Source organism: Syngnathoides biaculeatus, chromosome 4, assembly GCF_019802595.1.
Source record: "Syngnathoides biaculeatus isolate LvHL_M chromosome 4, ASM1980259v1, whole genome shotgun sequence".
Lineage (NCBI taxonomy): Eukaryota > Metazoa > Chordata > Actinopteri > Syngnathiformes > Syngnathidae > Syngnathoides > Syngnathoides biaculeatus.
The window spans coordinates 21013549-21028281 of record NC_084643.1 but is presented as its reverse complement, the minus strand read 5'-3'; the positions used below and the strand labels follow the sequence as shown (position 1 = coordinate 21028281).

Sequence of the window (14733 nt, the reverse complement as noted above, 5' to 3'; positions counted from 1 at the left end):
CTCACAATTACACTCAAGGGTAATTTAGAGTTATTTAAATTAAACACATATGTGTGTTAAAAACAGTTAAAATTCCCCCGTATAATTTCTTTACACTGAAATAGTGACTTAAAAATACCAGCAACACCATCGCCTTTTTTCCCCGTTCGACACTTGGTCATAAAATAAAATTTGGTGGTGTTGCCACATTTAAAATGCTACTACAGCTACTTTCTGTAAACCAAGTTTCATTTAAAAACAAAAAGTCAAGATCACAGGTTGTATTGATGTCATTAATCAACATTGATTTATTACTCAATGACCTGGCATTAAAAAGAGCTAGTTTCGCAGAAATAACTGGAGACACTGATTGGATGGATTCACATTTTATCCTCAATAAGTTTAAAGTCTTTGACAAACTCCGTTTTAATTGTACTGTATGTGTTTCAGTGACACCTCGAGAAATGAACTATTTAGTGCTGCAACTGGCTGAGTAGCCACAGTGATTCATGGGGCTTCGTCTTCCCGTTGCTTTTCCCAGTCTAAGCAAGGTCTGTTTTTGTCGCAACCGCTGCCCAATCTTGTGGTGTGGGCAGGAATTTACACAGGAATACACACTCGATCGAGCAGGTAAAACCAACAAGGGCCATCATAATAGTTTCAGAATCACTCTCAGAATTAAGCATCTTAAATAAAGGTAAAGAAATTGAATAATACCTTTCTTCCGACTCATTGATGATGTTATTTAGGATAAGGACTTGAGAAATTCAGTCAGGATTAAAAAGAAACACTTTATTACGGGGAAATATGAGGATGGGAGGACAAGGAGGAATTAATACAATGTGGTTATATAGTGTAAAAAATATATGAGGGGGAATTTAAGAAAAGCATCGTTAATGCAGGAATATTCCAAATGAGAGGACTATCAAAGAATTTGAAAAGACATTTTGCTGATTGGCGGCACGGTGGAGCAGCTGGAAAGCTTTGGCCTCACAGTTCTGAGGTCCTGGGTTCAATCCCAGACCTGCCTGCATGGAGTTTGCATCCTGGTGAGGATAAGTGGCTAAGAAAATGGATGGATGGATTTTGCTGATTATGTGGTGAATGGTAAGACAAGCGGTGCACAGGTGTACATGGGCACTGAAAACATTAAATGTGGACTAAATTCAATTGTGCCATTGCAGATTTGGAATAAAGCAATTGTGCCAGGAACCCATATCCCAGCTGCCATTTTTAATTACCAACTCCCACATAAAATTAATCGTTGTGTATTTAATTTACCAGCCATCAAGAAGAGTGGAGTACATTTAATTTATCATTGTCACGAGTACAAAATAATCTGAGAAAAACTAAAGGAAAAGTGGGGCTGCAGTATGTGTTAGAAATGGGATGGAGAATCAAGAAATAACTTTTAAACCTCTTTTTGTTTATTAGTTTTTTGTTTGTTTGTTTAAGAAGAGACTGGAACGATTTAAAAAAAAAAATCAAGTATTGTATTTATTTTATCGTTACACACTATGGCACACACTCCCTTACAGTAGGTGGTGCATAATATATCATTAACGCTCGATGCCAGAAATAAAGAAAAAGCAGGGAAAAGCGTTGGACTTAAGCGCAAGATAGAGGAGATGGGCTCGGTGACGTGCTGACGTGGCAGCCATGTTGGAGAGGTCGTCGTTCCCTCATGAGTTTCAAAACATGGTTAATCGGAACATTCCGACCTCTGATCAGGACAACTGCGCTGGAATTCCACTCATATTAGGAAAATTGAAGACATAGCATACATAACACAGAGCAATTTGTTCTGAGTGTGAAGATATGGCCCTATGTCTGTGTATTTTGTTATAAAATGCTTTAAAGGTATTACTTACCTGACATTAATATAACGAATTCTGATTTTATATATGCCTATATATTTTAATAATACAGAAAACAAACAATTAATCAGAACCAGCCATCTTTCTTGCTTTCATTTAACACTTTGAGGTCTGAGCTGGTACAATTCGAGTGGGATGAATCCGACTTCCTACTTTTATGTAATGCAGCACTAGAAACCAATGCATGCATACTGAAATTAAGTCACAACTGACTCATTTGTCAAACAACTTTCACAAGGGTTTCAGTCGTGTCAACACCAAAGTATAAAGTATCAATACACGATATCTGAAAAAAAAAATTATATGTAAAGGGGACTACCTTCCCTTGTCATAATTAGATAGTGTTTAAAGGAACTGTATGCACCACAATGTACTACCGTCCTCTTGCCGTACACTTACATAAAATGGGCTGACGACTTTGACCCTCCTAGCTTAGTGTCGCCTTGGGCACAGAGATTGAAATGGCCATAGCGTATCTACCTACATGTACACAAGTAGACGTTAACCAAGAGGCGAAAAGGAACGAGGACGTGGTGGGGGGGCAATATTCAAAAAGTCACAGAGTTGAAAAGAAAGCAAATAATCTCGGCATTCAACAGATCTACGTGCTTGCTTAAAGAATGATGGCGTCTCGCGAGGAGAAAGTTTGCCGGGAAAGAGAGGAGCGCGAGCTGCGACGACAACTGCAAGCCCCTCACAAGGTGCTCCACAACCAAGGTCTGTTACGAGCCTTCAATTTGATTTAGCTCATTAAGAACCTCCATTCAACACATTTAACTACTGTATCTCATTTTAATCCTTTTTCCGTTTTCCGTTTGTTGTCCATTTTCACAATATAGCCTTGGAAATGCATAATTACGACGTTTCAGTTTTCACGACTCATCCAAACTGTTCATATTGTACATACTAGATAAGGCACCCCCCGCAACCCACCATTTCAAACAGTTTTGTGAAACATACCGATGACGAAAAAATTTCAATCTTACCCAGTATTACGAAGAAAAGTGCCCTTTCAATGAATTAGATCATGCAAATAAAGGATGAATTCCAGAAAAGCACCAACACGCACTGATGTATATTTGAGTACAAAAGCAAATTAGCAAGGAAAATAGCATGGCCATAAAAATCAATATGTTGTCTTTGGAGGGAAGCTGGAAGTCACAACTGCAATGTTGTATATCGTACTGATGATGGGTTGGTCAACATAGCTGCTTAGTCTGCTTGTGAACATCTGGGATGGAATCATAGCCTCCAGCAGCTGCATGCAAGTGTTCTCAAGTGACCCCTCCATTCAGGGCACTTAACCACGCCTCCTGAAGTTACGTCACCCCACGTGTGCTAACCTCAGACAAACAATTAGTAAAAATGGCGGCGCAGGAAGAAAAGTCGAGAGCGAAATTGTCCGATTTACCACCTTATTTCTCACTCGCATTCTTAGCGAACAGTGAAATATTGTTGAAGAGCAGACAGCAGGGCTTCAAGTATTTCAGCGAGGGGTATTTCAATGGTATTGACATGCATATCGATGGAGAAACCATCAATATTAGCGCAAAATCTTTCCGGAGTCAGAGGATGACTGAGAAGCCACATAATATAATATATTATAACCCAAAGACGAATTCGTCATTGACAGTTTCCTATTTTCGTGTTACATATCACACTTGTGTGCAGAATCTGTATGTGTATCTGTATAGCCGTTTGTGAACCGCCGTATGAAGGAAAAGAAGAAGGCGAGGCTTGATTTACGAGTTTTTTCTCTCGTTTTCTTTGTGTAACGTCACGCGCTTCCCTCAATAATTATTCTTGAATTAGTGCCGAACCTACGTAAGTCCCGACCGAGTATGACAATCACTACTTTAGTGTCCTCAAACATCCTTCCTTCAGTCTTGGTGTCTCAGTGCACGTCGAAGGCTTTTAGGACTCGCTAGTCCGGTTTAGCTTAGCTCACTAGCAGCCAACAAAGAGACACGTTTGTGCAGTCAGGTCCTCGCAAAGTATCGCTCAACACAGATCAAGTGTGTCAATCATTCACACGTAGCTATGTTATGCAAGCGAAGAACTGCTAATTCATTTATATGAGACATGTATTGAAAATCAAATATAGGGCTTACCTTCGTGCAAACATATCTGTTCCGGTTGATTTTATATGGATTCAGTTGATCATGCGATCTTCCACAAAGTTTGATCCATTGAAGACATTTTTCGTACTCAGTCTTCGGTTTTGGAAAGGGTACGAATTGAACTCCACCAACGAGAATATCAGGATACCTGTCGTCACTATTACAAAGTCCGTGACTACACCTCTTAACCATATCTATTGTTAAGGAACCCAAATACATGATAAAACGCTAACAAAAGCTATACTGGACCATGCGACTTTGTCAGAGGTAATGGCGGACGCCAACATTTATGCAGATCTCTGGCCTCTTATTGGTCAGCGACGCGGATGATGCAATTTCTACGGAGGGGTCAATTCGTATTTATGTTTGTCCCATTCAATAAAGACCTGAAAATGCATTAGTATTTGTAGCTATCCATTCCCATCTCCCACCCCAGTTCACTCAAGCCATACAGTATCTGATGCTCACTTGTAACTCAATTTTTTGATTGGTTAAAGCTAAAAAGAAAAGTAAATTGGGGCACTCTTAAGGCAAGGTTCCACTGTGTAATTGACACGTGTAATCTATATTGTTTGTGATTATCGGGTTGTCCAGACATCCAGCAGCTGATTGGTCATCTGGAAGAAACCCCTCAGCTGCAGCTGGGGAGCTCTGGTTTGGAGCAGGATCATCCACAGCACCCCCAAGTTAAAGAGGAGGAAGAAGATACTGACATCAGCACGTTGCCACTGACTGTCATCTCCGTGAAAACCGAGGATAGCGGAGACGAACCACTTGAGTCATTACAGCCTCATTCTCCCAATAAAAGTGAAGACTGCTTGGGTGGACCACCCCCTGACACACTCTTGGCGCCACTGTCAGACACTGAAAATGCAGAAGATAGGAACGACACAGACTGTGAAGATGACAACAAACCACTGAAATGCTCCAAAAAGAAGACAGGTGGTGCCTGCTCAATTTGTGGTAAAACATTTGCCCAAAACGGACCTATGATAAGACACATGCGAACGCACACGGGAGAAAAACCCTTTACTTGTTCAGTTTGCGGTAAAGGATTCACTAACAAGTCAGATATGGTTCGACACATGAGAACACACACGGGAGAAAAACCTTTCAATTGCTCGCTGTGTGAGAAAAGGTTTACTCACAAGGAAAGTTTAGTAGCACACACAAGAACACACACTGGAGAAAAACCCTTTATTTGCTCAGTTTGTGGGAAAACATTCACTCAAAATTCAAGTATGGTAGCCCACATGAGAATACACACGGGAGAAAAACCCTATAGTTGTTCTGTGTGTGGTAAAAGATTCATTCTAAAGCCAAACATGGTTTCACACATGAGAACGCATTCGGGAGAAAAACCTTACAGTTGCTCGGTGTGTGATAAAACATTCTCTTTTAAATCTTGCGTGGTAACTCACATGAGAACCCACACAGGGGAAAAACCTTTTCGTTGCTCCTTGTGTGGTGAAAGATATGCTCAGAGGGCCAATTTGACAGCACACAAGCGGATACACAACACAGAGTAACCACTTCAAACAGGGTTCGTACGCAACTATGGAAAAGTATGGAATTTGGTTTCATAAACTTTCGGTTCGAAATATTGTCTGTCTGGTTACCATATCTGCTACACAGTTCTGAAGACCCAGTTTCAAATGTGGCACTGCCTGTGTAGAGTTTAAATATTCTGCCCGTTCCTGCATGGGGGGAAGATTCCAAGACTGTATTTCTCCATGTACTCCGGTTTCCTCCCATATTCCCAGAACATGCATTCAGTACAACATTTTTAGATCGACAGCTTGCATCAGCTGTCACATATGAATACAGTATATGGAATACACAGGATGTGCAATAGTAACTGATTTTTATCATGCCTGTGATTTTTATTTCACATTTTCAAACAGAAGATCCGTTTTGCTGGACTACTGGCTAGCGCTTGCATTCCCTGAGAATAGGATTAGAATGATAATGTGTTGCAAGGGGAAAAAAATGCTTTTGTGAAACTATGTTTTGGCTGGCGGCACGGTGGCTCAGCTGGTAAAGCGTTGGTCTCACAGTTCTGAGGACCCAGGTTCTATCCCGTCCCCACCTGTGTGGAGTTAGCATTTTCTCTCCTCCACTGCGGTTTCCTCCCACATCCCAAAAACATGCAACGTTAATTGGACACTCTAAATTGCCCCTAGGTGTGATTGTGGGTGCGGCTGTTTGTCTCGATGTGCCCTGCAATTGGCTTGCAACCAGTTCAGTGTGTACCCCGCCTCCTGCCCGTTGACAGCTGGGATAGGCTCCAGCACCCAGCACTCCCCGCGTCCCTCTTGAGGATAAGCGGCGAAGAAAATGGATGGATGGATATATTTTGGCTACAAAATCTATGACATGATTTGGTTTGTTTTTTTTTCATTCATTATTTTCATTCGAGGTGTACAATTACTGGGGGTTAATGGAATATTTGGCAAAATAATGGCATTAAAAAAGAATTAGAATGATACATGTCTAATTTTTTAAATGTCACAAATTATTTAATGTTTTTAACTGAGAACTTCAGAAATTAGGATATGAAAAAAAACATGGAATTTTGAAATCTCAAATCTGTATGAACCCTGTTTAAAGTAAGGCTCTTCTGCCACATAATGCCATTTCTTGCTCTATTGAATTGTCCCCCAAAGTGTGTAAATGTTCCAGTTTACTGTGCTGTACACTACAATTGATTTTTATCATCGTCAGCTTACCACAGAGGTGACTCGTCATTGCAGAATTTTGGTGTCTTCACTTGTCATGATTTACTTGTGTTTGTGTTGTGTTTAGGGCTTGAGCTGCTGTGTGTGTGCATCTGAGTGTGTGTCTGTAAAAGTCATTATTAAAGGGGAAATCCAGTGGTTTGCATTAACAATGTATTCAATAGGTCATGTAATATGCACCCTATTTTGACATTGTGATGTTAAATCCTCTCTCATTTAATAGTGTTTGGAGAAGATTTTTATCGACAATTACAAATTTTCAGGGGCGCTGCCATTTTCATGAGTCACATGACCTACGTGCGCGGATGTGACGTGTACCGTGCTGCAACATAGGCTCGATTAGATGGGACACCATTTATGCCCATTGCTGATTTCTTGGATTTATCCTCATCTGATGAAAAAATAGCGATATCGGTTGATCAGGAAGACGGAGGACGGTGCTCACGGCTGTACGGCTGCGTACGGAAGTATTCCTCTGTCTTCCCGATTAACCGATACTGCTATTTCTTCATCAGATGAGGATAAATCCGAGAAATCAGCGATGGGCATAAATGGTGTCCCATGTAATCGAGCCTATGTTGCGGCACGGTACATGTCACATCCGCGCACTTCTTCTCAAACCACTTTTAAAGGAGAGAAGATTTAACATCACATTGTCAAAATAGAGTACATATTACATGAACTATTGGATATCTTGTTCATGCAAACCAGTGGATTTCGCCTTTAAATTACTTTCAGATCCTCCTATTTAAATGGCAGTTGGTAACCAGGGTTCGCCTGCATTTCCACCACTAAACCGAATGGAGTGTGGTTCAGTAGATGGATAAAATTAAGCCCCAGGAAGATTCTCAGTATTAAAAGGTTTGCATTTTCTCTAAAAGGTCACGTGGCATCAATATTTTATTGAATTTTTTTTATGTTGTTTTAGGTGGCAATATTTATTTTTCTTATGTATTAATATGTGTAATTGGTTCTCTCTGATGTAAAGTTAAATACTAAAGGAATGGGTTTTTTTTCTTAATAAAACAAATATTCTGCCTGTTATCCGTATCTTGATTGTTGCATGAATTAAGGGACAAGTAGAAGTTATGATGTATACATTTTAACAGGGTCGTGAGAGTACTGGAGGTTTTTGCACCTAACTTAGAGCAGGAGGCGCGGTACACCCTGAACTGGTTGCCAGCCAATCGCAGTGCACATAAAAATGAACAACCATTTGCACGCACAGTCACACATAAGGGCAATTTAAAGTCTCCAAAGAGTGCACATTTTTGGGATGTGGGAGGAAACTGGAGAAAATGCACGCAGGCACGGGGAGAACATACAAACTCCTCATCGGCGGGGTGTGGATATGAGCCCTAATCCTTAGCGATGTGAAGCAAACGTTCTAACCAGTTGCGGCACCGTGCCAGCCAAGTGGAGTCTAATGACATCAAATTCACAACTTGACTCCAAGTCCTGACTCAAGTTCACACCTCTGTTTCTTTATATGTGAAAAGTGAATTTTCCAATTCATAGTACCAGTACCACAGTCTTTTTTTCGATGCCTTTGTGTGTGTGCGTGCGTGCATGCGTGCGTGTACAAGGCACCTATCATAGCAGACCTGTTTCATCAGGCTTAAGATTGTGTGTTGTTTGGGCGGTAATATGTGCCCACCCCGCTCCCCACCCCCGATTTTTAAGGATACTGATTTGAAGCACGCCTTAAATTAATCCCATCACTCTTAAACCTCTGAACCTTCAAACAATCGTGCAGTGCAAGCCTTGGTTGTGGTTAGTGTACTGAGGTCATCCATGTAAGCTCTGACTGGAGGCAACCTCACCCCAGGTCTTATTCGCTGGTTACCAACCACCTTGCGAGAGGCTTGGAGGATGACCTCCATGGCCAGAGTGAATAGCAGTGGGGAGATGGTACACCCAGCCATGATTCCCACTTCCAGGTGCTGCCATGCAGTGGTGTACCCTGCTGTTCTAACGCAGAGCTGGATATCCTTAAAGTCGTCTCTAACCAAGGTTGTAAGCGGCGCTGGGATCTTGAAATAGTCAATATTATGAGGGACTGAGCCAAAGGCATTTGCTAAGACCAGGAACACCACATGAAGATCTCTCCCCTCTTTTTTGGCACCTTGGATCTGATGCCAGATGACGCTAGTGTGTTCTATGCATCCGGAGAAGCCAGGTATTCCTGCTTTCTGGATTGACGTGTCAATCAGGTTGTTACCTTGCAGGTATTCTGATAGCCTATGAGCAAGCACGCTGAAGAAAATTTTCCCTTCGACATTTAGGAAGCTGATGACATGTATAGAACTTCAACTTTAACTATCAGGAGGGAAGACAGACACTTTATGAAGTTCGGTCTACTAGATCTCCCACATCCAAAATGGAGGACGCACTCAATGATGCATTCAGGGGCCATGGTGAGAGAAGAGGAGGCCCCATAGCTCAGTGGTTAGAGCACTAGTTTGGTAAACCAGGGGTTGTGGGTTCGTATCCCACTGGGGCCTCCACTCCCTGAGAAGGGTTGGGTCAGGAAGGGCATCTGGCATAAAAATTGTGCCAAACATATATGTGCGTTCATCTGAGATGATATCCTGTGGTGACGCCGAAAGGAAAACAACAACATTCAAGAATAACTGCAAACAAAAATTATAATGTGAAAGCAAGAGTATATTGCACAACGAATGGAACGAAAATGAAGTTAATTGTACTGCGCAAAACAGTGGGAGAAATATGATCAGCGCAGTATAGTATTCAAAAAAAGGCAAATGTGAAATGGAAATAATGAAAAAACAATGAGGAAGTTAAATATAATAAGTACATAAATAATTATTACAAAATAAATGGGCAATGTGAACAAGGAAAACTTGCTAGAATGTGTTGATAAAATGATGTACTCTACCTGGAGAGAACAAATCGATAATGTGTGTTATTGGGCAGTAAATGTAGAAGGAAAATGTAAACAAACGTTACATATATTTTCACTGCAATTAAAGCTTCAATTATTTTTTTATCCAAGTTGGATTATATATATATATATATATATATATATATATATATATATATATGTATATATATATTTTTTTGTGTATGTGTGTGTGTGTTGTCGTTTGCCATGTGAGAGGTGGTGTTGGTTTGCTCACCCACCCTCAATGTGACTGTAATCTGGACTTCTTGTGAATAAATTAATGTAGTTAATAGAAAATACCTGTAATAGCTTTCTAAATGAGACAACACCAGCAAATTTTATTTTTATGAACAAATAGTCAAATAGGAGCGGAACCGTGGTGCAGCTGGAAAGCGTTGGCCTCGCAGTTCTAAGGACCCGGGTTCAATTCCCACTATCCCTGTGTGGAGTTTGCGTGTTCTCCCCATGCCTGCGTGGGTTTTCTCCGGGCACTCCGGTTTCCTCCCACTTGCCAAAAACATGGAACAATAATTGGACACTCTAAATTGCCCCTAGGTGTGATTGTGAGTGCGGTTGTTTGTCTCCATGTGCTCTGTGATTGGCTGGCAACCAGTTCAGGGTGTACCCTGACTCCTACCGGACTCTCGTGACCCTCATGAGGATGAGCGGCTAAGAAAATGAATGGATGGATGGATGGAGTCGAACAGGGAAAAAAGGCAATGGTTTTGTTGTTACTTTTAAGTTAATTATTTAATTGTAAAGAAATTATACTGTCGCTGTGCCAAAGACAGTGAATGCTGAGACAGTTGTTAAACATTTGGACAACTTAAATGGGATAATGTCAAATCTCATGAATGTTGTCACTCCTATTCGAACTAAGACCATCTTGAGATGACCGACAACACCATGGAGGAACTTATTGATGGTCAAGAGGTCTAAATCAAAGTGTAGGAAAGCAGAATGCAAGTGGAGAAAAAAATGAACTCCAAATTAAATACATTAAATACAGTGTGTTTGTAATTTTGACCAAGAGTTCATCAGGGCTGGACAGCGACACCTTTCTGAAATCATCAGTAATAACTTCTACAATACTCGCATTCTGTTTACTGTAGTTGACGAGCTCAAATGGCAATGACCTATGAGGTTCCTCAGGGGTCAGTTATTGGACCCCCCATGTTCAGCCTGTATATATTACCCTTGCGTGAATTTCTTCAGAACTCCAATTCTGGACAATTCATACCTATGCAAATGACATCCAGTTATATTTAGCATCTCCAGATGACAATAGTTCGATTGAGGTGTTGTGTCACTGTCTATAGCAGATAAATAACTGGATGATCCAAAAATGTCTTCAACTAAACTACAACAATACTAAGATTTTTTCTTTTTTTTGGGGGGGGGGGTGTCAGATAAAGAAAAGAGGATTGCTGTTAGTAAGTACCTAGACTCACTATCTTTAAAAACCAAAGACTATTTCCGAAACCTTGGTGTTCTGATAGATTCCGACGTGACCTTCATCAGTCATATCAAATACATTACTAAAACTGCCCTTTACCATCTGAAGACCATATCCAGAGTGAAGACTTGCATTTGTCAAGCTGACCAGGGGAACCTCATTCATGCTTTTATGTCAAGCAAACTTGACTATTATACAGTCTTTTGACTGGACTGCCTCGAAAGAGCATTACACACCTGCAACTCATTCAGAATGCTGCAGCTTGGGTTCTGACCATAACAAAGAGGTCAGATGATATAACTCCAATTCAAAAGTCTTTAGACTGGCTTCCAGTCAGTTTTGGAATAGATTTTAAAGTTCTGCTATTCGTCTATAAAACAATAAATGATTTAGGTCCCAAATACATGAAACAAATCCTAAAGAAATATAAACCCAGTAGATCCAGGTCAAATAGTAGAGTACCGTGTCCAAGATAAAGATGGTGAAGCAGCATTTAGCTAGTATGATGTACGCAAATAAGAATAAGTTGCTAACAGAGGTGATGTCAATCCCAAGTGTGAATGTTTTTAAATCCAGTTTTTGGGAGTATTTTCTTCCTTCTTTAAATTATGTTTTTTGTACTTTGCGCTATTTTAATTGTTTTAAATGATTTATTTATTTATTTATTTATTTTTAAAAACTTTTTGTCATGTAAAGTACATTGAGTTACCCTTTGTATGAAATGCGCAGGACAGTACAAATAAATTTGCTTTGCTTTATTTTGCTTTGCTTTGGAGTGCCGCAAGAGGGCACAGCAGTGCAATGGTCCCTTTGGCCGGGCGAGTTGCTCGACAAATCCCGTCGAAGAAGAAAGATGCGGAACTAGCAACGCTTCTCGACACCCCATAAAATTACGATTCCAAGGTGAAGAGGTGAAATCGAGTAGAAAGGAACCAGATATAAACGTTGAAAGAGTGGTTAGAAAGATACTGTTTACGGCCGCTGACGAAATCTTCTGACTGTCTGAAAGAACGATCATGTCGGACGAGGAGCAACTCGGCCGAGCGAGAGAGGAGAACAAAGGACAAAGACGACAACTGCGAGTCGATTGCAAGACGCAAACAGAGCTGGGTAGCGAAGGTTTGCGCTCTAAACGTATACTTGACTACTTAAAATGAATTTTATTGTTGTTCGGGGTCTAACTGATGTTTACGTACCAGTGAAATCACAATTTAAAATGAATGTCAATCTTTTATATTTAATTAATTATCCGTTACAAAATCTAACCACCAGAGAGTTTTCATGAAAATAATCCCACTCTTCTTCGCTTTATCAAATAATGTGTGTTTTATAACTGATTACAGTGATTGTATATGCAGTATTGTCAAAACATTTGGAACGCAACGTTCTATTGCAGTTACATGTAAATCAATTTGTAAAGATCCATGGATTGTGTTCATTCTATTTTCTACCTATACATAATGAGTCTCAAACCAGCCAAATTGAAATGTAATGCTTGAGAAGATGCCACTCAACCTATATGCATTTGCACTGAACAGTTTTTGTTGTGCCGGCTACATCTTAGACAGCGTCTGCCCACAGTTCTCAGGACCGGATTTCAAATCCCAGCGTAGCCTATGTGGAGTTTGCATGTTCTCCCCGTGCATACGTGGGTTTTCTGCACGCACTCTGGTTTCCTCTCACATCCCTCAAAAAACATCCATGGTAGGTAAATTGAAGACTCTAAATTGCCCATAGGTCGGAATGTTCGAATGTTTCTTTGTTTCTATATGTCCCGCGATTGGCTGGCATCCAATTAAGGGTGTATCCCTCCTCCCTAAGATAGCTGGGAAAGGCTCCAGCATTCCCACAGCCCTGTGAGGAGAGGCAGCTCAGAAATTGTATGGATGTTTTTGTTGATTATGTCTTCCAGACGTTCGGCAGTTAATTGGTCATCAAGATGAATCGTTATGGGGAGGCTCCAGTTTGGAGCATCAACAGCCCTGCCACAATAATGAGGAAACCAAGGATCCACAGCTCATCCATGTTAAAGAAGAGGAGGAGGAGACTGTCGTCAGCAAGTTTCCACTGACTGTTGGTTCTGTGGCGAGTCAACATAGTGAAGACGAAGCATCAGAGTGGAGACAGCGTCATCATCAGAGTCCAAGTGGAAATCACCATGGAGGACCACCACCTCCCAAACTCTTTGGTCCACTGTCACAGAAAGATAAATGTGATACACACCATGAAGGTGAACAATCAGGCTGTGAAAAGGAGACCACTGCTAACAAGAAAACTCCTGAAACGCACAGAAGACGTGCTGCTAAACAACAGTTGAAATGTTCATTTTGTGATGAGTGTTTTTCTGATGAAAATACTTTAAAACTACACTTGCAGAAACACACAGGAGACAGACCTTATAACTGTTTAGTTTGTGGTGACACGTTTGTCCGAAAAGGAAATCTGAAAGTACACATGAAAAGACACACGGGAGAAAAACCTTTTTGTTGTGCAGTTTGTGGTAAATGTTTTACTCGAAAGGAAAATTGGACTGTACACATGAGAACCCACACGGGAGAAAAACCCTTCAGTTGCCCATTTTGTGCTAAGACATTCCTTCTGAAGTCAAATATGTTGACACACATGCGAATTCACACAGGAGAAAAACCTTTCTCTTGTTCTGTTTGTGACAAAAGCTTCACACATAAGTCTGATTTGAATAGACACATGAGGACACACACAGGAGAAAAACCCTTTAGTTGTTCAGTTTGTGGTAAAACTTTCCTTCATAAGTCAAACATGGTGTCACACATGAGAACATACACAGGAGAAAAACCTTTCACTTGCTCTGTTTGTGATAAAAGCTTTTCTTATAAGTCTGATCTGAATAGACACATGAGTATACATACGGGAGAAAAACCCTTTAGTTGTGCTATTTGTGAGAAAAGCTTTTCTTCGAAGTCTGATTTGAACAGACACACCAGGACGCACATAGGAAAACATGTTGAATTGTCATAGGTAGACTTTTTTTGGTGATTGTGTCAGTATCCCCCAAAAAAGTAGAACTAGCAGTAGTAGAATACAAAGCACGAAGGACACTGGATATTCAATACGTTCACATTTATTTCAATGCATGGACGTTTTGTAGAAAATATAAATTAGTATAGTGAAGTTTTCTGTCATCATCTTGATTGTGTAGACTGCAAAAGCACAAATGTATTGGAATTCTACTGTGCTGTATCGTTTGGTATAGAAATTAAATGTAATCATTTAAATCATGCCTTATTTCTTTATTAACACATGCGCCGTCTCAAGCGGATGGTCTGGCATCTGTGCAAAAAGCTGGTGATCTAAAGTCATTGTCCTTCAGACAAATTATTTGCAACCTCTGGAAGTTGGGAAGGAAGATGACATGGCAGGCACCACTGGATCCTGACCCAGTTGCACTTTCTAGAGCTCTACACAAAAACCAAGGAGAACAAGTCCAACGTAACAAGGGTAACTAGACTTATTTTATTTGTCAAGACCAAAAAAAGTCTTGGGTTTTGCTTTACTTAATTTTGTGTACTCGAGGCGGGACCACAAAGGTAATCCACAATACACTCCCTCGTTTTTTTAATATATATATTTGCGTGCCTAAGGTTCCATATTCTCTCATTTATAAATGAGCATTTTGGGG

General features: G+C 40.5%; 2 protein-coding genes across 2 annotated transcripts; both read left to right on the top strand.

Annotated features, from left to right (window-relative positions):
* The first annotated feature begins 2245 nt into the window (after positions 1 to 2245).
* LOC133499296 (gastrula zinc finger protein XlCGF8.2DB-like) lies at positions 2246 to 9685 on the top strand. Its single transcript, XM_061817164.1, has 2 exons — positions 2246 to 2573; positions 4571 to 9685. The coding sequence occupies exons 1-2, from the start codon at positions 2477 to 2479 to the stop codon at positions 5503 to 5505; spliced, it is 1032 nt and encodes a 343-aa protein (XP_061673148.1). The 5' UTR covers positions 2246 to 2476; the 3' UTR covers positions 5506 to 9685.
* A 2153-nt stretch (positions 9686 to 11838) lies between these two features.
* On the top strand, positions 11839 to 14332 carry LOC133499294 (oocyte zinc finger protein XlCOF6.1-like). The gene is made up of 3 exons (XM_061817162.1): positions 11839 to 11978; positions 12085 to 12194; positions 12988 to 14332. Exons 2-3 carry the CDS (start codon positions 12092 to 12094, stop codon positions 14070 to 14072), a joined length of 1188 nt encoding a protein of 395 aa, XP_061673146.1. The 5' UTR covers positions 11839 to 11978; positions 12085 to 12091; the 3' UTR covers positions 14073 to 14332.
* Positions 14333 to 14733: the final 401 nt, after the last annotated feature.